The sequence below is a fragment of the Protopterus annectens genome, chromosome 3.part0 (genome assembly GCF_019279795.1).
Source record: "Protopterus annectens isolate FY-2018-M chromosome 3.part0, PAN1.0, whole genome shotgun sequence".
Classification (NCBI taxonomy): Eukaryota; Metazoa; Chordata; order Ceratodontiformes; family Protopteridae; genus Protopterus; species Protopterus annectens.
Window position 1 is genome coordinate 171231899 of NC_056731.1, and position 23642 is coordinate 171255540.

Genomic DNA, 23642 nt, shown 5'->3' on the forward strand with positions numbered 1-23642 from the left:
TGCGAATGGCCAAATACCTTCTCCACAGACAAAGCTTGAAAGAAAGAAAACAGCTGAGTTTTGAACTTTGAAGTATTTGGCTACAATTCTTTCAGCCATTTTGACCATGTTCTTTATTTTATGATAGCAAGTTCCAGAATCTGAAAAGTATAGTAAGTTCAAAGTATTTATCTTTCCTTTTTCTAGCGCATTACTGTCTATTTGTAGTTTATTGTAATTTCAGCACCATTCAAAGATGGAAGGCAGATGTAACAACACAGATGCCTGCTGTATATAGATTTATAAACTATATGATAGAAACAGCAATATCTGTAGAATAATGACTCTTGACGACAATAAGATCCTTAACAATTATGAGGTAGCACTGTAATTGCTGTACACATTTAGGATATGTATGTAACAGGTTTAATTTCAATAACCAACGCATGAAATGTAATCAGTATATATATATATATATATATATATATATATATATATATATATATATATATATATATATATATGTGTGTGTCTGTGTGTATTGCAAAATAGTGTTTAGTGTTGCTGGGTCTTACTAACATTTAACAAAATTTAAGAAAATGATGTAGGCAGCAAGCTAAATCAATTAATAACATCTGATTTGTGTTGTCTAAAACAAGAGGTTTCAGCGCTGCATATTCACAGAAGTTGGATTACTGGAGAAGAGAACTGATTACCTGAAATAATGACCCTAGGTGGTATACCTGAAGTAAAGGAAAACATTTGTTGAATAACTGTAGAGAGATCAGGACATCTTCCTAAAAAGGGAATACAGCAGAGCCTCAGAGGAAGAGATACTGACAGAGCACCTATATGCGGTAGGTATAATTTCTGACACTTAACTGAAGTAGAAGGAATTACTTGGCTTTTAACCTAGAGTGACAGCCCTAATTTTATGCGGAGTAATGAATGGTACTACAGCTTGGTCATTTGGTGCCCTGTGCAGCTGCCTAGAATGGTGACCCCTCAACTCAAAGTGGTGGACCAACTGCACTCCTGTAATTGAAACAAACCGTTTTCTACAAGTGTAGCAGGCTGATGCTGGGGAGGGCGCATTGTAGTCTTTAGGGCAGCGGCGGTGAAATTTAAAAGAAAAGAAACGGGACGTTGTTGTCTGTTCTGCTTTTCCAGGTTAGGGGTCCTCACAACAGAACTCCGCTCTGTAAATTGCGCCCGTTTCTTTTTTTTTTTTTTTTTTTATTTCACATCAGAATGCTGGGGAGGCCGCAATTGTAGTCTTTAGGGCAGCGGCGGTGAAATAAAAAAAAAAAAAGAAATGTTGTTGTCTGTTCGGCTTCCAGGTTAGGGGTCCTCACAACAGAACTCCGCTCTGTAAATTGCGCCCTTCTGATGCTGGGGAGGGCACAATTTTAGTCTTTAGGGCAGCGGCGGTGAGAAAAAAAAAATAGAAAAGAAACGTTGTTGTCTGTTCGGCTTTTCCAGGTAGGTGTTGCACTTGTCACAACACAGAACTCCGATCCGTGAATTGCGCCCTTTTGAGACCGGCCTGCACGGCGCCCTAGGCGGTCGCCTAGTTCGCCTATGCCTAAGTCCGGCCGTGCTTGCCTAGGCCTAGATCATAACGTGCCTTGCTGTCGGTTTTGTGCTAGATTTAACAATAGCACTATTAAGCGTCTGTATAGTTTTGCTTCTAAATATTTTGGATCAAGATTTAATTATCCTGAAATGTCGTCTGTTAGCAATCTGACTACCGGAGTTCACAAAAAACGCAAAGAAAAAGACAGAGACAGACCGTCGAGGTCCAAAACCGACTAAGCTTCTCCTAAGCCAGTCGCCGGTACTCAGTGAGGCGCTTTCGCAGCCCCTGATACCCGCTACTTTTGAGTCGCAGGCCTCTACTGAAAACCATTCGGAGTCCGATATGCCGTGAGATTGTCAGAGTATTGAACCCACAGATGTCTCTCCCTTGGATGGGACTGGAGCCGCTGAGCAGGCACCGGCTTCTGAGGGTGTTTTCAGGCCTGAACATTTTTATATAAAACCGATGCCAGCCTCAAAAACAAGGTCAAAAACATCTTCAATGTCTAAAAAACAGATGCATGAGCCACGTGCTCAGGACCCTATGCCTAAAAAGCAGATGATCAAAATGGCTGAGGACTTAATTACCTTGATTAGGGCTTCCCAAATCCTCCCCCCCCCCCCGCTAAGAGGCCTAGGCATTGATTATGAATCTTCAGATCAGGTTTCCATTTCTTCTGATTAGGAATTTTCTATTCCACCCTATGAGTATTCTGATGCAGAGGAATCCATCCCATCTGCATCTCCTCCTTAGGATTACTCTTTTGGAGAAACTTTGCATACTTTAAGGGAGCATTTTCACTTGGGAGAGTCTGGACGTTTCTGAATCAAAAAAGAGGCTTAGGGATTTTCTTCTTCTTCCTCAGCATAGGCCTTTGACTATACCCCTGTACTAGACATTGTGGATGATGTGTTTTCGGAATCAAGCATGGCTCCTGATTCCCTACTTCCTGCTCCTAGTAAGCCAGACAGATATTACAGGGTACCTGACTCCCTCAAATTTCTATTCAAAAATCCTGCTGCTGATCCAGAGACTATTTCTCAGGGTCCCAAGGGTGTAAAGGCCTCTACAGCCAAAAATCCTACCCCCTCTTATAGAGATTCCAGGGTGCTGGATAGATGGGGAAAGAAGGTTTATATGTCTGCTACCTTGGCAGTCAGAGCCTTAAACTGCCAGTTTCATATGCTTAAATATCAACAGCATGTTATGGGCTTACTGAAACAGAAAATTATGTTGATTTCTGATTGTGTGGAAAATAGAGTTACAGGAATTATTGCATTAAGCAGAACAAGTTGGAAAGCATACTTTGCAATGCAGTTTTGATTCCTTGGAGGCCTCTTGCAGGGCCGCAGTTACTGGATCTGTGATTAGAAGGCATGCCTGGCTGAAGGAGCAAAATCTGCCTGATCATGTTAAAGCTAAATTGTTGGATGCTCCCTTGCAGCATGATACTCTGTTTGGTAATAAGGCAGAAGAGGTTTTAAAGAAAATGGAAGATAAAGCTAAATCTATGCAAACTGTAAAAGATTTCTTGCAAGTGCAGCCACCCAGGTTTAGTAGGCACTGGCCCACTAAAATTGGTCCTTTTCTGTGTACAATGGAGCCACTCAAGGCAAATCCAGGTGCTCAAAAGACTCCAGATACCACTCACAGGCTTCTTACAGGTCAAAGCAATGGGGTGCCTCCCCCTCCAAATCTAGAGGTAGCAAAGCACAACCCTATAGTAAGCAGTCTCAATGACTTTCCTCTACCATCACCAAGCACTTATCTTTTAGCAGTCCCCTTGGGGGGAAAACTAGCACTTCATGCTCAAAATTGGCAGTTAATGACCCAGGACAAGTGGGTATTGAACATAGTATCCCAGGGGTACAGACTTCATTTCCATACTTTGCCAATTCTAAACAGATGACCAGATCTGCCACAAAATCAGTTGACAGAGGCCCAGAAACAAGTTAGCCCTCATGGATATGGGGGCTATTCAGCCAGTACCAGAAAAGGAAAAAGGACAAGGGTTTTATTCAAGACTTTTCCTGGTACCCAGAAAAGACCATTCTTGGCGTCCAATACTGGACTTATCAATTTTGAACACGTTCCTGGACATTCCAAAATTCAAAATGCTGACTTTACAACAGCTACTGCCTATGCTGGGCAGGAATGCTTGGTTAGTGACTCTAGATTTAAAAGAGGCATACCTGCATATCCCAATAATCATGCAGAAGATACCTCCGCTTCAAGGCAGGTTTTTTGAATACCAATTCTCTGCACTGCCCTTTGGCTTATCTACTGCGCCCAGTGTCTTTACAAAGTGCCTGGCACCAGTAATTGCATTTTGCAGACAAAGAAGCATACAAGTTTATCCTTATCTGGACGACTGTTTCATTCAAGCAGAGGACAAGGACACTCTTCTTCAACATCTGGTGTTTGTAAAAAGGCTTCTAACATGCCTAGGGTACACAATAAACGAAAAGAAATCCCAACTGGTACCCTTTCAAATAATTACATTCCTGGGTGCAAGCGTGAATACAACTGCCCAGATGGCTTACCTTATGCCAGACAAACATAGGCAACTGACAATGTATTTCAAACAAATGGCAACAAAAACACAGTTATCTGCAAGACCAATTCTGCAGGCTTTGGGGTTCATGGCATCCTGCATTCTACTAATTCCATATGCGAGACTGCATATGAAGAAACTTCAATGGTACCTAAAAAGTTTATGGAGCTAACATTGTCACAGTCTGGAAACAATGATTCCTCTCATTCCCTGCCTACAACAGGAGATTCTTTGGTGGGCAGAGACATATCACCAAAACAAGGGACTGTCTTTCACTCTACTCCCTGCCACCCAAACCCTAACTACAGATGTATCAGACTATGCTTGGGGAGATGCATTCAGGGCAAATGGAGCCCAAAACAAATGCATCTGCATATCAACCAGAAAGAGATGCTAGCTGTTCAGAATGCTCTGACAGCCTTCAAGGACTTAACTTCATCCAGGACAACTACTGATAAAGACAGACAACTCCACGGTTATGTGGTACATAAACAAGCAGGGGGGTACACATTCCTACCCCCTTTGCAGACTAGCCATGGCATTGTGGAACACTGCTTTGACTTTCCAAATACATCTTCAAGCTCAATTCCTGCCAGGAAAACAAAATACTCTGGCAGACGACCTAGGCAGAAATCTTATGGACCCACACGAATGGAAACTGGATCCACAAATCTTCAGCATGTTAGCACGGAAATGGGGGAGCCCAGACATAGATCTATTTGCCTCTCCCCAAAATTATCAGCTGGACAAATTCTGCACAAGAATTCATCACAAAAAAAGCATAGAAAGTGGACGCCCTATCCTTCGGTTGGAAAAACCTTTCAGTCTATGCCTTTCCCCCTCTGCCTCTTTTCTCCAAGGTCGTACTAAACGTCAGACAGGAAAAAACAAAAATGATCCTAGTTGCTCTGGACTGCCCTCGACAACACTGGTACCCACTTCTAAGGAACATGTCTCAATTTCCCCCTTGGTACTTGCCTCAAATACCTCATCTACTGTCTCAGCAGAACAATCAAATTCTGCACACTCAGCTCCACACTCTGAACCTTGCAGCATGGCTGATCATTTAATTATTCAAACAACACCTCTCAGTAAATCTGTGATGGATGTCATTTTAAAAGCCAGAAGGCCTAGTACTAGAAAATCTTATGCTGATAACTGGAAGAGATTCTGTGCTTGGAATCAAGCACAAGGAACAGGCACATCAAAGCCCAGTATTCCTCAGATTTTACAATATTTGACAGAGATGCTTGACAAGGGGGGCCTGTCTTTTTCTTCAATAAAAATCCATGCCTCTGCCATCTCGACTCATTACAACACAGAGCCACCCCTCTTTTCTCATCCTCTGCTTAAACAGTATCTTAGAGGGGCCAAAAATTTAAGGCCTCCCAGAAGATCTCCAACTCCTGCATGGGACCTCAATTTCATACTGGAAAAACTCACCCTGCCTCCTTTTGAACCAGCAGCTACTGCGGATATAAAATTTCTGTCTTGGAAAACAGCTTTTCTCTTGGCAGTCACTTCAGCAAGAAGGGTTTCAGAACTACAGGCCCTCATGGCAGTGGAGCCTTTTATTATATTTTACCCGGACAGGGTGTCCCTCAGGACCAATCCCTCTTTTATGCCTAAGGTGATGTTCATCGTGTTTCACTGTTGCAGTCATTACTCTGGGCTTATCCTGTTGGTAGGCTACCCGCAGTCAGCCTGAATTCCAAAGTCCTGGTCCGGCGTCGGTTGTTGTCGCCTCCTCCCTGATGTCAGTGCGCCAGGGGTATAAGTGTGGCTCTTAACCAGACCATTCATCTGCCAACATTTTACCCAAATCCGCAGAACAAGGGGGAGCCGGATTCTGCATTCATTGGATGTACATAGACAACTAAGATTCTACTTATACAGGACCAAACAGTTAAGAAAATCTGAGCAACTACTAGTAGCATTTGCTGCAGGATCAGAGGGGACGGCTATATCAAAGCAGACTATTTCTAAGTGGATAAGCCACTGCATTCGTTTCTGCTATTTGGGGATCAGATCACATTCCACCAGGGCTGCCTCTACTTCAGCAGCTTTTCTTAGAGGAGTTCCAACAAAAGACATTCTAGAAGCTGCTACTTGGAGCTCTGTTCATACCTTCACAAAGCATTATCATTTACCTCTCTTTTCCAAATCCAAGGCAGGCTTTGCCACTACAGTCCTGCATGGCCTTATAGCCGCTCCTAATGCTGTTTAGTTCCATCCTCAACTTTGGGATTCTACCCAAATGTAATGACTGCAACAGTGAAACACGAAGAACATAGTACAGTTGTGTACACTTACCATAAATGTAGATGTTCGAGTGTATTCACTGTTGCAGTCCGAGTTACCCACCCGACATCCCTTTTCCTATACCTTTCCTTTACTATTCTCAAAAGCATTTGTAGTGTATTTGCTTTTAGTTGAAGGTAAAGTTCATGTTTCCAAAAGTGCATCTATATGTTTACTGTTTATTTATATTTATATTTTTGCTCCCCATTTGAGGGGCACCTGACATCTGGGGCAAGAAAAACTGAATGAAATGGCATCTGCTGCATGTTTTATACCCCTGACGACCTGACGTCATGGAAGAGGAGACTGCAACCAATGCAGGACCCAAGACTTTGTTATTCAGGCAGACTGAGGGCAACCTGCCAGCAGATTACCCAAATATAATGACTGCAACAGTGAATACACTCAAACACCTACATTTATGGTAAGTGTACACAACTGTACTTTCTTGGAGCCTTTCTCAAGGGAAGGACACAGCTGTGCCCTCCTTGCCTCAAATCCTAGATTACATAGCAGAGCTGCTCCACAAGGGCTTCTCCTCATCAATTAAGATTCATGCCTCTGCCATCTCAGCTCATTACAATACTGAGCTTACCCCTCTTCTCTCACCCTCTGATCAAACAGTTCCTGGGAGGAGCTAACAATTTAAGACCCCCAAGGAGAGCTCCCACTCCTTCCTGGGACCTTAACTTTGTACTAGAGGAACTCATGCTTCCCCATTTTGAGCCTGCTGCTACAGCAGAATTAAAATTCCTCTCTTGGAAAACAGCCTTACTGCTAGCCATCACTTCAGCAAGAAGATTGAGTTACAGGCCCGTATCGCTGTGGAACCCTTCATTATCTTCCATGCGGACAGGGTTTCCCTCAGGACTAACCCATCTTTTATGCCTAAGGTGGTATCCAGTGTGGCTTTAAACTAAACCATCCATTTGCCAACCTTTTTTCCTAATCCTCAGAATAAAGGGGAAAGGATCAGGCAGTCCTTGGACGTGCTCAGACAGCTCTGGTTCTACCTTGACAGGACTAACCTTTCAGAAAATCTGACCAGCTGCTGGTCAGCTTTGCTACAGGAGCAGAGAGGGCAAGGCCATTTCAAAACAAACCATTTCTAAATGGATAGCACACTGCATCCATTTTTGCTGCAAACACCGTGGAAAAACCTACCCCACAGGGGTTCAGGCCTCATTCCACTAGGGCTACCTCAACCTCTACAGCTTTTCTCAGGGAAGTCCCTACCAGGGACATCCTGGAAGCTGCAACCTGGAGTTCTGTACACACCTTCACTAAGCATTACCACTTACCTGTCTTTTCCAAATTCAGAGCTTTATTTGCCACAGCAGTCTTACAAGGCTTGCAAGCCAGCCCTACTACTTCTTGACTGCCTCCACCCTTCCTCAGCTTTGGGAATCAACCCAAGTGCGATGACTGCAGCAGTGAAACACGAAGAACATAGTACAGTTGTGTACACTTACCATAAATGTAGATGTTCGAGTGTATTCACTGTTGCAGTCCTGGTTACCCTCCCTCCAGCCCCCTGTCTTTCTATACTTACCTATCCTCTTTTTTGGCCATATCTTATGGAAATGGTATTTACTTTTTACTGGAGGTGTTCCACACCATTTGATTCCTTCCTATTTTAGGGGCTCCTGACATCTGGGGCAAGAAAAACTGATGTAATGGCATCGGCTGCATGTTTTCTACCCCTGACGACCTGACGTCATGGATAGGGCGACAGCATCCGACGCAGAAATCCCAAGACTCTGGTATTCAGGCCGACTGCTGTGGCAAATCCAGCTCTGGATTTGGAAAAGACAGGTAAGTGGTAATGCTTGGTGAAGGTGTGTACAGAACTCCAGGTTGCAGACAGATAACCCAAGTGTGATGACTGCAAAAGTGAATACACTTGATCATCTACATTTATGGTAAGTGTACACAACTGTACTTTTCTGCCATTGACAATCCTTTTTGTCCAAACTTTCCTTCGGAGACAGAAAATTAACTGTGCAACTTCTCCTGCTCCAGTTTCACTGGACAGGAGTAGTTTATTAAGCCTAGTTTAGGGGCTTGTACAGGCTATTGAACCTTAGTTGGTTTCTGGTTAAAAAAAAAAAACAAAAGGGGGATTTCTTCTTGTCCTGAAGAGATTCAAGAAATTGAATCTGTAGAGGAATATGATGAGATAGATACAGGCTTTTCTCCTCAGATTTCTATTTCAAACTCAGAGGAGAGAATGTTATCTCAATCTCACTGTGAAGGATTTCTTTCTCTGCGACTGTTTCCAGAATGTGCCAGTGTTTTCAGTGGGAGGAGAATGTTTTAGACAAATGGGTTCTGAGACTGCTTTCTCATGGTTACAAATGGGAGTGGGAAGAAATCCCTCCTTTACAGGGAATGATTCCACATCCAACAGAGACCAAACCCCTCTGTTACCTCCTGTCCTACAGCATATACTTAGGTGGCAATAGAAACAGTTTCTCCTTCACAGCTGGGAAGAGGTTTTTATTCAAGAATGTTTCTGGTGCCAGAGGTAGAAAATGCCTGGAGACCAGTTCTGGACCTTTCTTTCCTAGACTACTTTGTGATAGTGCCCAAGTTCAAAATGCTTGCACTTCAGAACCTGTTACCCCTTTTCCTCATTTGAGGGTTTTTTTGGTAACCATAGATTTTTGTTTATCATATTTCTATCCATCCAGACGTCATATGTTTCCTAAGGTTTATGTGTCTAGGTCTCATAATTTCTCCTCTTTACTCTTTGGCTATTCACTGCCCCAAGAGTGTTTATAAAGCATCTAGCTCCAGTTATAGTCACTTCAGTCTACAGGGTGTCCACATTATTCCATATTTAGATCCTCATCTTTGCAGTCTTTCTCAATGTTGGGAATCTCTCATTTGGGTGAGAGATCTCCTATGCAGGATGGGGACTCTGAGAACATTCAAGTATTTTGACTCCGTCACACGATTGTGTTTTTGGGGTGTCTGGTAGAAACCTCAGAACAAAGAGCTTTACTTTCACTGGAAAAAAGAAATCTATACTTATATCTGTTCAAGGGGTTTTCCACTCAGATTTTGGTCGCAGAGAGGATACCTCAGGACTCTGGGCCTCTTGGCATCAATGAGTCTCATGTTGCCTCTGGCAAGACTCTGCATGAAAAAGAAACAATACCATCTGAAGTTTCTTTGGTCCCAGCCTCAAAACCCATTATCTTTTTAGATTCCAGTTTTGGGATTAGTGAGAAGAGATCAATTGGTGGAGACATCAAATATCTCTGAATCCAGGTCTCCCTTTCCCTTCTCCTGCTTCAAAGCAGTTAGTCACTACAAATGCCTCAAACTCTGCTTGCTGAGCAGTGTCAAGGGGGGATAAAAGTGCAAAGTATTTGGGAGAGCAAATACAGAGACAAGCATATAAAAATAAGAGATGTCTGCTGTTATCAAGGCAGTCAGCTGTTTGAATCAGCCTTGATCCCCAGGACTTCACGTTTTTACAGACAATGCCACAGTGATGTAATATATAAGCAGGGGGGGGCAGGTCTTACCACTATACAGACTAGCCATGTTAGCATGGGAAGTAGAGATGCAGCACATTTTCATTCTACAGACATCCTGCATTCAGTTGCAGCAAAACTGTGTGCCAGAAAAGCTAAGCAGGGCAAAAGCAGACCTATGTGAATGGGAGTTTGATATGACGGTGACTTCCAAGCGTTGTTCTGTCTGTGGGGAGTTGTTCAAGTAGACCTTTTTGCCACTTCTGAACAATCATCTGTCAAACTTCTACCCCAGGACTCCATGCAATAAGACCTGAACAAACAGATGGCTTCTCTTTTCCTTGGACAGGAATATTCGCTTATGCTTTTCTACTCTTCCACAGATATCTAGGGTACTTTTGAAGATTTAGAAGGATTTCCCCCAACATCGTTGTGGTGACTCCTTCCAGCCAGTTAATAGTGGATGTTCATATTAATCTCTGCTGCAGCAGCCTTAGCTATATGGGTTATATCCTGCATAGGATATATAACAGCTGGCCAGCTTTCAAAGATTCAGGGCACCTTTCAAATGGGCAAACAGTCAGCTCAAGCTGAACTGACTAAAAAGACATGTTTGGGTGCCAAGCCCTCCAGAGCTTTCCTGCCATGCTCCTGTGAGGCTTTTGAGGATTGACAGTTGGCTTGTACTGTTCTTTTGCTGGGCAAATTATTTCCCTTTGGGGAGAAAGATTCTGTTTAAAAAATGTTTATTAACATTTCTGTTCTAGAAAGTTATTTTAAAGCTTGGGGTTTGTATTTTAGCAGACTGTCACAAGACTGTATTGTGCTTTTAAACAAGAGTGCTCATTTTTCCCCTGTCAGTTTAAATGTTGTTTAAAGTAATTGAAAACCATTTGTCTGTAGATGAATAGAAATAATTTTATTTTCAAGGCTGACTGAGTGTTTGGGTCTACTTCACGATGTCAAAAGCCGACAATATCAAAGCTGATATTGTCAGCACCACAACATTGAAAGCACAGGACAATTGTGCAGGTAAATGGAAATTTCCATAGGGGGAGATTTCCGTTTACCTCAATGTAGTGCAGTCTCGGAGTTGGAATATTTAAGTAGGGGGGTGCGAGGGGTGCAGGGGGCTTGCCCCCCTGCCCCTACGCTAGTTAGTTTTTATTTTTGTTTGCTTTTTGTTGTTTAAGCATTATTCAGTAGTTTACTACATCGATTAGTGATTCGATGTAGTAATATTTCGATAACGTGATTATAGACGCGAGTGTTTAAAATGCTTTTAACTGTGTTTTTATGTGCAAAAATAAAAAAAATTTATTTTGTCCAGGAAAGAGGCACTCTTTTTGACTTGAACGTGGAACAAGCTGCTGGTCCCACGGTTGGTCTTTCAGTCACAAAAAGAAAAAGTTAAGCAGATGGCCTTTTCCACCACAGTAGGCTAGTAATTTCCATCAGCCACAGTAGAGCGACTTCGCTGTGGCCATTTATTGTACCTCAGACCACTTGTCTTTTTTCCCTGGATCCCACTGGTGTAGCACCTCCAGCCACTGTAGACCAAAGGTTAGCCATGTCCTCTATAGCTGTTTTGGTCCCCTCAGTGGAGAAGGGAGAGAGCCACTCTTGTCTTTAATGAAGAGGGAACAGGGAAGACTTCCCTGTTTTATCAGAATGCTGTGCTCATCGCTGGAAGCTGCGCTGCTTTTAATACTGTTTGCCCTATTTTTCCTGTCAAAAAAAAGCAGAAAATATTTATTTTATCTTCCTCAAATTTCCTTAGGCAGGAGTAGTTTACTGGATCTGGCTCGGGGTTTAAGTTAGGCTATTGATCCTTCTTATAAAGTAGTTTCTGATAAAAGAAAGAGGGACACCTCACTTCCTGAAGAGATTAAAGATTCTGAATATGGACAGGAAGATAAAGGGGATAAATACAGGGTTTTCCTCTTGAGGTTTCTGATTCAGACTGAGGTTCTGGTTCTTTGACGGGTTCTCTTTCTCTGAGATTATTTCAAGAATATGCCGGTGTTTTCAGTGGGAGAACACTGAGGCTTCTCAGTCCCTTGGAAAATACTATGAGCTGTTGCAGAAAGAATTTCCAGAACCTTCACTCATTTTTTCAGTTCGGTCAGCTTTGGGAGACCTGTGTTACTGCCTGCAGTTCTCCTAATGGCCAGTTGCCCCCTAAAAAGGCCTTTGGGAAGTATAATGTTCTTCAGTCTTTTAAATCTTTATACAGTCTTCCCAAACCTCTCCCAGTAGCATTAGCTTTAGTTAATTCTGCTGCTGCTGCTAAGCATTTAGTTAATTCTAATCCTACACTTTCTGATAAGGCTGGGAAGGTGATTGGTAAGTATGGGAGAAAGGTGAATGTTTCTGCAACTTTGATTTTCAGAGTTTTGAATTGTCAGGCTCATATATTAAAGTTTGTCTTGACTAGTTGTGACAGTATGAGGAAAGTTTTGTCTACAGTTTTTTCTAGTGAGGAAACATGTACTTTATATACTTTAGTTCTTTTCAGTTGTACAGGTCGCTACTCATTGTTTGCAGTGTATGTATGACTCATTTGATTCTTCTTCCAGGGCTATGACCACTGGTATTGTTTTGAGGAGGTTTGCCTGGTTGCATTCTCAACCTCCTAGATGTTAAAAAAAATGAGATTTTAAATTATTCTTTGGATAGAGATTCTGCTACATAGATGAACAAAAAGTTTGAAAGGAGTAAATTGATTCAGGGAATCTCTTAAGATGTTTCAGTTCTCCTTTTCCAAATGTTCAAAGGGATTCTCAAACCTCTTATCCTGTTTTGGCAAAAAACAAAATACAGTCTCACCAAAATGTGGGTAAACAGATGTTTAAGAAGAAATGGCAAGGAGGGGGGGTCCAAAAAATTATGATACCTCCCAGAACCATGGACGGTCCATTAAGACAGAATGACTATTTAAGGGACCTGCCATCCTGGCAGCCTTATCTCATTTCCCTTCCCGAAAGACCGAATCTTCTCTTCTCTTTGGCATCAGATGGTTTTAGACAACTGAGTTCTGAAGATCAGTCTTCAAGGTTTACAGATAACAGCTGGAAAAAAAATTCTCCCTTCCAGGGGGTAATTCCTCATTCACCAGACCAGGCTGCTTGTCTTATTTCCACCTGTCCTTCATCACTTGCTGTCCCCAGCTAGTGATAGAGCCAGCTCCTCCTTCCAGGTGGCGAAAAGTTTTTATTCAAGGATGTTTTTAGTTCCAAAGAAAAAAAATGCTTGGAGACCAGTTCTGGATCTTTCTTTCCTAAATCTGTTTGTGACAGTGTCCAAATTCAGAATAATGTGACCTCACAGCCTGTTACCACTTCCTCAACAAGTTTCCTGGTAATACTAGATTTGAAATATTCATATCCCTATTCATCCAGACTTCAGACATTTCTTAAAGTTTTGTATGTTTAGATGAACATTATCAGTTATCTGTCTTGCCCATTGGACTATGCTCTACACCAAGAGTGTTCGCAAATTCTGTAGCTCCAGTTATATTTCTTTGCAGGGTGTGAACATGTGGCCATATTTAGATGATTTGCTTATCTTTATGATCTTTTTAATAGGGTCAGGAATCTTTCACTTGGGTGAGAGATCTCTTACACAAGCTGGGATTCCAAGAGAACATTCAAAAAAAATTTTTTTTTGACTTGGTCAGACAGGATTGTGTCCCTGAAGTGTCAGCTAGATGCCTCAGTTGTAAGAGCTTTTTTTCCACAGGGAAAAATAGATCTTTATCTAAATCTTTTCCTAAGGATTTCCATTCAGACTTCAGTCACTCTGAGGAGTACCTCAGGGTTTTGGGTCTCATGGCATCGGGTCCCAGCACCAGCATCCTTTGTTTTTTCAAATCTTAGTGCTGGAATTTGTCAGAAGAGAAATCACTTGGTGGAGACAGCAAATATCCTTAAATCGGGGTCTTCCTTTCCAGAACAGTCATTCACCTCATTTACCTCAGACTTTGCTTATGGAGAAGTTTTAGGAGAGTAAAAGTGCAAGGTGTACAGGACACCAAGGACAGGCGCATGCACACAAATATAAAGAGATGCTTGACCTGATCAAGGCACATCACTCTGTGAATCATCTTTGGTCCCTGGGTCCTGTTTCAGACAATGCCTAAGTCATGTGGTGTATCAGTAAATAAAGGGGAACCAGATTGTACCCCCTTTTGCAGGGTTGCCATGTTAGCTTGGGAAATAGCTTCACAGCACAGTCTCACTCTACTGGTATCCTACATTCTGTCCGAGCAAAATTGTGTGACAAACGTGTTGAGCAGGACAAGGCTGACCCTCACAAATGGAAACTATTCAGGGGTCTTCAAGATTTGATCCATCTGTGGGGAGTTCCTTAAGTAGACCTATTTGCCTCCTGTCTGAGCAATCAGCTAGCAAGATTTTGCTCCAGAACTCCATGCAAAAAGACCTGGAAGACAGATGCCTTTTTTGTTACCTTGAACATAAATGTTCCTGCATGCTTTTCCACCCTTTCCACTGATATCCTGGGTACTTCTGAAGATTCAAAAGGAATCTCCCAAAGAACATTGTGGTGACTAACGTCTGGCCCAGGTAACCCATGGGCCTTTCTTTTGTAAATAGCCAGGGGCAATCATCACAAGCTTTCTCACAAATTGGATCTGCTCTTACAAGAACAAGGATGTTTGATATCTCCCAACCCCAAACATCTTGAATGGGCTGTTTGAATGATGGGGTCTTAATTCCTTTAATGGACCTGTTTATTGAGGATGTGTAGCAGGTACGAATGAAAACTACAAAGTCATATATTAGTAAATGGAGAAAGTTTTCTAGTTTGTGCTAATAACATAATAGTAGAAAATCCAGAAATTGGCAAAATACGCTCTGTTCAAATAGTCCAAGTACATTCCAAAAGAGAGAGAGAGTATACCACGACTGGAGTGCTGTAAAAAACTTTTAATTCACCATAAAACAATAAAAGCAATAAAACACGGTAAGCACTTTCACAGTCTATTATACAATTGCTTCTTCAGACCTAAAACCGCACACAGTCTAAACTCATTTACACTAATAAAAGCCCAATCAGCAGGCAGCATTAATTAAGGCATCTCATTCACTCAGGCAGGTTTCAACAAACAGAGAAACCTTTAATGTGTAAGGTGTCATGCTTTCAAAACTGGTTTCAGAGCGACCCTGTCATTAAGCCAGGGGGACTTATCACTATTCAAAAGTATAATCCACTCTTGTTCTTTCACCTCAGTTAAGTTCTTAAAGTCTTCCCTCTTGAATTTGTGACCAAGACTTCTAATGCTAAACATTTAAAGCTGTGATTCTGTCCCTTGTCTAGTACATGCTGGGCTAGAGCATTCATAGTTTTCATATTTTTTATGTCATTAACATGCTGTAGCACTCTGTCTTTCAAGCATGTGTTAGTTTTCCCTATGTAATAGGCATGGCATACCACGCAGTATGCAAAGTAGATCAAGTCCTTAGTTAGACAGTCCACATAAAGGGAAGTCTCAATAACAAAATTCAGCATAGGGTGTACAAACTTGTTACCTATATGTATAAACCTGCAGGCCTTACATTTCCTGCAGGTAAATGTCCCTTCACGATCTGATAGGGGGATATATATACATCCCTCATGTTCTTATAGCATAATGGTCTCTTCAAAGACAGTCTATTCCTGAACGTAAAACTGGATTTCTTACTCAGTACCTTTCCTAGTTGCTCATGTGACTTCAGAATAGGCCAGTTCTTCTTAATATCACAGACCATGTTAATATTGCTAGAGTATGTTAGAGCTAGTCTTATTTCTTTCTTAGATCTGTTTTTTAGTGGGTCTACATGGGTCGAAAAATATGGTCTCCCCAAGCCTTCTCTCTCTGACTGCAGTTCTTCAATGCATTTATCAACCTCATTACTGTTGTATCCTCTTTTTACAAAACTTCATTTTAAATCACCTTCATCAGTATGGTAGCCTCGTAGTTCTTATTACCTGTCCCTTTACTACATTACATGGTACATGTGAGGATGCATGTTACTGTAGTATAATAAATTATTCTTTTTGCATTCTTTTTTAAAAATTTGTGTTTTAAGCCGACTACCTACTGTCTTACTGATGGCTACATCCAGAAAATTAATGGACTCCTGTGAACAAGTGCCTGTAAACTTTTGAAAAGGTGTCTTGGAGTGTAGATAGTCTATAAAATCTTTTACTAGGCTTTAAAGATCCTTTCCATAAAATGAACACATCATCCATGAATCTCCTATAATAAAAAATATGGTCTATAAAAACATTGTTTTTAAGTACAAAGTCTTGCTGCCAACTGGCTAAAGCAAGGTTGGCATAGCTGTTGGCACAACCCTCTGTAAATAGTGGTTACCATTAAAAATAATACATTGTTATTCAAGACTAAATCCAAAAGCATACAAATTAAATTAGTCTTATCTGATGTCATATGATTACCAACTGTTAAAAAAGACCTAATATTCTCAATGGCCCATTAATTGGGTATCACCATAAAAAGAGAGGCTATATGTAATGTGATAAAAATAAAATCATTCCAATTCACATTGCAGGTCACCTGAAGCAAATCATGTAAGAAACTACCTGTGTCCTTTTAAGACTGTAGTCACAGTATTCAAAACTGGTCTTAAATTCTTCTCAATATAAATCAAAAGGGGCTCAGTAGCCCAGCCTCTACTAGAAACTATTGGACGCATGGGGGGCATACCAAATCCTTGTGTACTTCAGGGAGTCCATACAGGACTGGTATCACTGGGTACTTAACCACAAAATAGTTATACAAATCTTCAGTAATAAGTTTTGTCATGCATAAAGAACTCCATTCGTTCTATAATGCCAGACAACTGACTTTTAGAAATCAAAACACACACTGCATTGTCACTCAACATCTCAAGCATTCTTTCAGTATAAACAGTGATAACACTACACCCCCTCCCTTATTGACTGATCGAATTTCTGTCAAAGACCATCCTTTCAGTTCTCTCAGTGCCTCACATCGAGGGTTCCAAGTTAAAAAACTTACAATTATCTTTGCTAGACAAAACTGAACGCATTTCATTTTCACAGACAGAGCTGTAGTATCAGATATACAAGTGCTGGGGTTCCTAAAAGTCTAGTGTATTCAGTATCAGAAGTAAACTGTTTTGAAAGCATGACACCTTACACATTAAAGGTTTCTCTGTTTGTTGCAACCTGCCTGAGTGAATGAGATGCCTTAATTAATGCTGCCTGCTGATTGGGGCTTTTATTAGTGTAAATGAGTTTAGGTTGTGTGTGGTTTTAGGGTCTGAAGAAGCAGTTGTATAACAGACTGTGAAAGTGCTTACTGTGTTTTATTGCTTTTATTGTTCTATGGTGAATTAAGGTTTTTTTTACAGCACTCCAGCCATGGTATCCTCTTTCTTTTTTGTGCTAAGAACATAGCCAGCACCCCGTTCAGGGCTAGTGTTTCTCTGGTTTTACAGTATTTGTGTGAGCTGCTTTCCTATGGCCTGTTAATCTCATGGATCCCTGTCTTTTAAGACATTCATATGTCAGAATGTTTTTGAAATGGGTATTGCATAAGAGATCTCAAAGAAAATTGATTGCTCCTCCTTGGGATCTTAATTTTGTTAGCGAAGCTAAAACTTGGCCCACTTAAACCAAGCTTATCTGGCCAACTTGAGGTTCTTAATGTGGAAGATGGTTCTAATGGGTGCTCTGACCTCTACAAGAAGAGTGTCAAAGTTGCAAGCCCTTACTAGAGGGGTCAGCCTTATCTCGTTTTCTAGAGTCAGGGTTTCTTTACTGAACTATTCCTGTTTTTTATGCCTAAAGTGGTATCCAAATGTATTTTAAGCCAAATTATCCATCTCCCTGTCTTCTTCCCTGAACTCAAAAGTGAGGGAGAAAATAATTTTTACATTATATTGTAAAGAGAGAAAGCGATACCTCAAAGTGTTATGATCTTTTATCAGGGAAGTACAAATACATAATGACTTGTATTTAGTGAACCAGTTACTGCTTAATTCTCCAGCTTATGGGAGTCGCATGCTGTACATCAAAAAAATACTGTTTGAGCAAGATAAAATCACTTGGTGGGGGCAGTACAGATCTGCTTTGCCTTCTTTCAGTCTGCAATTTACTGTAGCCTCATCAGCAGTACTTGCACATTGTAATACTGTATACCAAACTCTGTCAGCTTATATTGTTAATAAAATTATGATGGTGAACGAGATTTTAAGTATTCTGAGATTTATTTTTACCACACAAAAGTTGTACAGTAAGTACCAAGTTTCCCATTCTAGGGACTCCTAAACTATTCATGGAGTGTTTCAGTGACTGCAGCAAACAAGTTTTTGATGAGGCAGTTAAAACTGCACATCAAAACCACTATATCTGTAAACAAAGTAAATAAGGAGGAAACATGGCAAAATAAAATGGAAATTTAATTCATGGAAAGCTGTAGGTTCAGAGAAAAGGTAAAACCAAGGAATATTTCTGTAAGATTAGTACATCTGTGACAAACTGCTGCATCTACTACCTTCAGCTATAAACACAAAGGAGTGCTTAGAAAAGGCATCCTATGAAGCTGTGGCTATTTGCAAAGAAGTGTTTGGCAACAGGTGTGGGTACAAATCTTTCCCAGCATAGCTCTCAGCTCTTGCGTCCGGAAGTCAAAGACAATCAAGGATACTTTAAAATGCTGCTACTACTGAGAAATTTACAGCTTAAGAGAATCTGAGTTAGCATACGTTTTTCAAATAGTCTAACTTGTTATTAGTGAGTGTAATCCACAATTGTTCTTCCAAAATTGCAAGTTTTAGGTGGCATGGAGAATTTTTGAGCCAAATTCTGGGTTGTCCATGAAAAATCAGGGCATTTGAAAGGTATGCTTCTCTGTAGAAGCAAGGCTGCACAATCAATGCTGCTATTTGCACAATAAATCACGTTGAAGCAGTCAAGATCCCAAGAAATAACTGTAAGCGATGTGGAACTGCAACAGTTCAACTTTGGGCATGTAGAAGAAAGGTTCAAAAAAGGATGGCAAAAAAAAGTTTTACATCTTTGCAGGGGTGTGGCCAGAAATTGACAATTTCTTACACATTGAAGCCACACTGCACCCCCCTTCCTCCCAATCAAAAGCATAAGTCATATCCAAGCACTGACTTAACACTATTATAGCCATAAGGTTATCCCCATGAAATGTGAAGGCCACAAATTGGTGCAGCAGTACATTCCCTTTCTCCACTTCACACAGAATGCATTTTGGTTACATTGCTGGATTGCAAGAATTCACTGTTGAACACCCAGAAAACTTCACTTACAAGGCAGTAGTATGACAAGGGGTCTATATTATATCATCGAACGCTTAAAAAAGCAAACGATGAATAATCGACCCCATGTAAGTGAAAGCTTACAATCTTGAAAGCTCAGAACAGCGATTTTTTTCCAAGAGAAAATAAAAATCACTGTTCCAAAAAAAAATTGAAAGACTAAGGTGGGGGGCTTCACCTTTCCCCCCTACTTAAATATACCAACTCCGAGATCGCACTACAGTGCCGAAAACAACAAAGTAATGGAAGCGGCCAAGCAAATTCTTTCCCTGGGAAGGAATTCGCTTAGAAGCCGCTTTGCTATTTTTGCCTTTTTGTTGTTTTAAGTTAGACCAAGACACATTCGATAAAATGTGTCTTCGGTCATCTAATAGGAATCCTATGACAAGCCTCTGCCATATCATGTCAGCCAGTCCCAAAGATGTCCATTCACACCTTACTGAGATTCAGTGCCAAACTAATGTCCCAACAGAGAATCCAGTCACAGAGGTCCAACCCCTGCAATGCTGGTGTGCTGCATCATGGCAACTAGTGTCACCAATCCATTTACAATAAGCGTAGCAGTAACAAGCCACTTATGGACAACAGTCCACAAAGTAACATTTATACTCTGCATTCAGTCAAGCTAGGCATACAAAGATAAACTTATTAAAACTGTGTGATGAGCTGTTGATACCCCAGTGTAAAATTTCAGTTCCCGCATGTAGCCTCAACTGTCATTTATGCAAGTGAATTTTACTGCAGTCTAATAAATAGCTTAAACCAAGCAGTCGCAGTCAGCACCAAATATATCTGGGAACATAATGCATCTTGCTGGAATGCAAAATTAATAAGCTATATAATAAAAGGCAAAAGCAAATTAAGGCCTATAATCATACTATACACACGCACACAACAAACATTGTCAAAAAAGCTAAGCAAATATCTGAAAGTTAACATTACAGAGATCATAGCAGAACACACATTAAAATTAGCATCCAAAGCCAAGGACAATCATAACTTATTTAACTGTATCAGACTGAAAAAAAAATCACACTCTACAATACCCTGAATACCTTACCTACTCTGACTCTTAATATACTGCTAGTATTCTTGCAGATATTTTTCTTTTATCCTAACTTAGCACCAGAGACAAAAGCTGTTGCAAGGTTGGGGCAAAGAGGGGGGGGTGGAGTTGTCCTAGATATAAGCTGTTAGAGGGCAAAATCAACACTATAGAAGGAATGCCAATTAGTCCCTGCAACTTACTGATGCAGCCACTTGTGTTGGGTAACTGGGCGTGACAGAAGTATCTGTAGTCATTTAAACAGCCACGAATAAGACTGCTTCCGTTTAAACAATTTGCTTGTTGTGTTTGTTGGGAACTGTAGCGTGAATCTAGTGCATCTCTTTGGTACAACTTCTGCAAGGTTTTTCAGACATATAAAGTGCTGTTATGTAGCAATATGAAATCTCTTTGCGCAGAGAACTTTTTTTTTGTCTTCATCTGTGCAATTTTCAGAGGAGAGCACCAATGGGGAGGGTGCCCAAGACACCACATGACCTAGCTTCAGCTCTGCCAAAAACAAAAACAGTTATTGAAGTTTCACAAATTCCTAAGTCCCTCCCTCTCCCCAAGATTATTATGGAACATGTCTTAACTGTAGTCTCCAGCACTAATAATACCACTTTCTATGGACCTTGATGATACACTTGTCTGCTTAAATAACAGCACCAGATGCAACCTCTCTGAAGCCATCCTAAAACTGTTCAGCTTAAGCAATATCACAGGTTATGCTCCTGAGATGAAAAAAAGAATGGCTACTATTATGAAACTTCATAAAAAGGTCTCACTCCATATCCCAGGAAGTGTAGACTCATCAACTTTAGTATAATTTACGAAGTCATGCACTGTACTAATTAATGTGCAATTCCATAAGGTCTGATAACACACAATTTGAGAAAGTCACTGAAGCTGTGGGTTATCGGTCAGTTCATATGGTGTACCTGGCTCTAGTCAAGACCTCAAACTATTCTCTGTACTGGTATTACAAATAAGCTTAAGTGCTGGAATGTAAGCCTTTTTTATATAAAAAACAGCAAGCTGTCTGACCATAGGAGTTAAAAGGCATATGAACCACAAGGTCATTTCTGCCTTGCCTCCCTTTCAAGGTGGGAAGGACAGTCATAACATGGTGATTTTGTGAATACCCATGCAGTTGTCCAGCGCCTTTTTAAAGGCAGACAATGTGTTACACTGCTTAAGTTGGAGAAGAAATTTGTTCCATAGAAGGAGTAAGACACTGTGACAAATGTATCCCTCCATCTTGTCTTATTCATTTGTTAGAGTAGGTTTAGGTGCCTGGCTCTAGAGTTGGTAGGATTGTTTGATATATTTTGAGGTATAAGAGCTGTTGAACTACTGGATCCCTTGTGTCCCTATAAACAAGGCACACGCAGGTCTCCCCTAAGGAGTCTATATGAAACTAAATATAGCTTCCAGTCTCTTAGTACTTCAGGTCTTTTAAGCCCACAATCCTTTTAAGTTAAGAACCTCTAGGGTCTTTCCATTTGCTTAATATGCTTAGTAAGGTACATGCCCAAAGGGGATGTTGTACTAAATGACTGGTCTGATCAGTGTAGAGTACAAAAAGATCAGGATGTCTTTTGGTCTAGAGGAAATACCTTTAGCTATGAACTGTACAAGGTAAAAGAATTTTCTAACTGCTCCTGCAAGGTGGTAGTCACACATTACCTTCTCATTTTGAATGAGATTTCTGTTTTACATGCTGGAGCTAGGACTTGCTTACCAAATGTGAAAGTGTCACACTTTGTAGCATTGAGTTTGCACCCATTTTATTTTGTACATCAGCTATTGACAGGATGTATAGCAATCTGAAAAATAGGTAGCTAATAGGGTCCCAGCACAAATCCTGAGGGATTCCCACTGGCCACATTCATGCTGAGGATGTACCCCTACTCTTACAGTGTAAGTTGTGCCCCTGAGCTTGATGGCTTTACGCCTAATCATATATGGGTCAAGTCTGGAGCTTCATCAGCTTGTTTATTATATTTGCATGTGACATGGCATCAGTTGCCTTGGTGAAGTCAAGGTATGCTGTGTCGACAGCTTACCTGCAGTGCACAGCCTGAGTAATCCTATCAAAGAAGTTTACTGAATTCAACAGCTAAGATCTATGCTTCATAAAGCCAAATTGTGGGAGTCAGGTCTGATATGATTTTTGTTTTTATAGTTATTTAGGTCAGTTATGATAAGTTCCATGGCTTTGAATAGGACTCGTACTGATAGTTCTAGAATTTCTAAAAGTGGTGGGGCCACCCTAGTGAAGTGGCATAACTACTGTGTACCACACCTGTAGGACAAAGCCCATTGCTAGGTTCAAGTTACAGAGACTGAGGAGTGGGTGATACAACCTGTGTAGTTAAAGTAGCAGGTGCCATCTCAGAAATCAAAAAAGGTGGTTAGAGGCATATGTGAGGGCTCAGTACTTGGTACCCCTTATGTTCACTATCTTCTTGGATATCCAAACCACTAACCTAGACATATTGCTGACTAAATTTGCTAGTTACTGGAATCTCTGTTGCCTTTACTTAGTAGCTGATACTAGCAAGGCTGAAGCATACAAATCAAAGGTGCATTAATAAACTGGCTTAAATTAAATGAAAAGAATTGTAGCATCATCATCATCATTGGTTAAAAGAAATATGACAGCAGCTCATGTCTTAGAGGATTGGCCTTGTAGCCTAATGGGTTAGATGTCTTTACTTTAGATCAGAAAATTGTAGGTTCGATTCCTACCATGGCCATTCAAAAGCACAGTAGCAGTTTTAGTATTGTCAGTTTGTGCTGAGGATTAAGGCTACAAGCTGCTTTTGTGGTACAGAGTTTGATTCCCTTAGCCTTCATTTGCCTGCTTTGTGACCTTGAGCAAGTCATTTAGCCAGGCAGTGCTTATGAATAACTGGAAAATTGTACTAGGCTCCTTGATAGACTGCTTGATTAGTAACCTATGAATGTTCGTTAACACCCAACTGTAGAATGATAAGGCCATCAAGAAATTTCAACACCTTTTAGACAACTCTCTCTTTTTTGACTACCATGTCTACATAAGTTTCAAAATGGTTCCCTATTCTCAAACCAGGTATCTAAATAATGGACTTCCTTACCACAAGCAATACTTAATACTACCAACACATCCAAATTCAAACTACTACTAAAGGAACACCTCACCAGCAACTGGCTTTGCTTCTGTACTAAACCAGGCTGAAAATGTCTCTCTACCTCTAGCACTTTCTTGCTATGACTCCCTTAGCTTAACTCTATTCAGTTTTACCCCTATACTTTTATCTTGATCCGAATTCAGCCCATCTCTTTATTTCCCTGTCACTCATCATGTAACTCTGTC

General features: G+C 40.8%; 1 protein-coding gene across 1 annotated transcript in view; it reads left to right on the forward strand.

The window, feature by feature from the left end:
* KIF15 (kinesin family member 15) overlaps window positions 1–23642 on the forward strand; it is a 2415358-nt gene that overhangs the window by 1047475 nt on the left and 1344241 nt on the right. The window contains exon 16 of the mRNA XM_044065522.1: window positions 12019–12244. Within this exon, the coding sequence (XP_043921457.1) occupies window positions 12019–12244 (226 nt within the window). The remainder of the gene's footprint in view (window positions 1–12018; window positions 12245–23642) is intronic.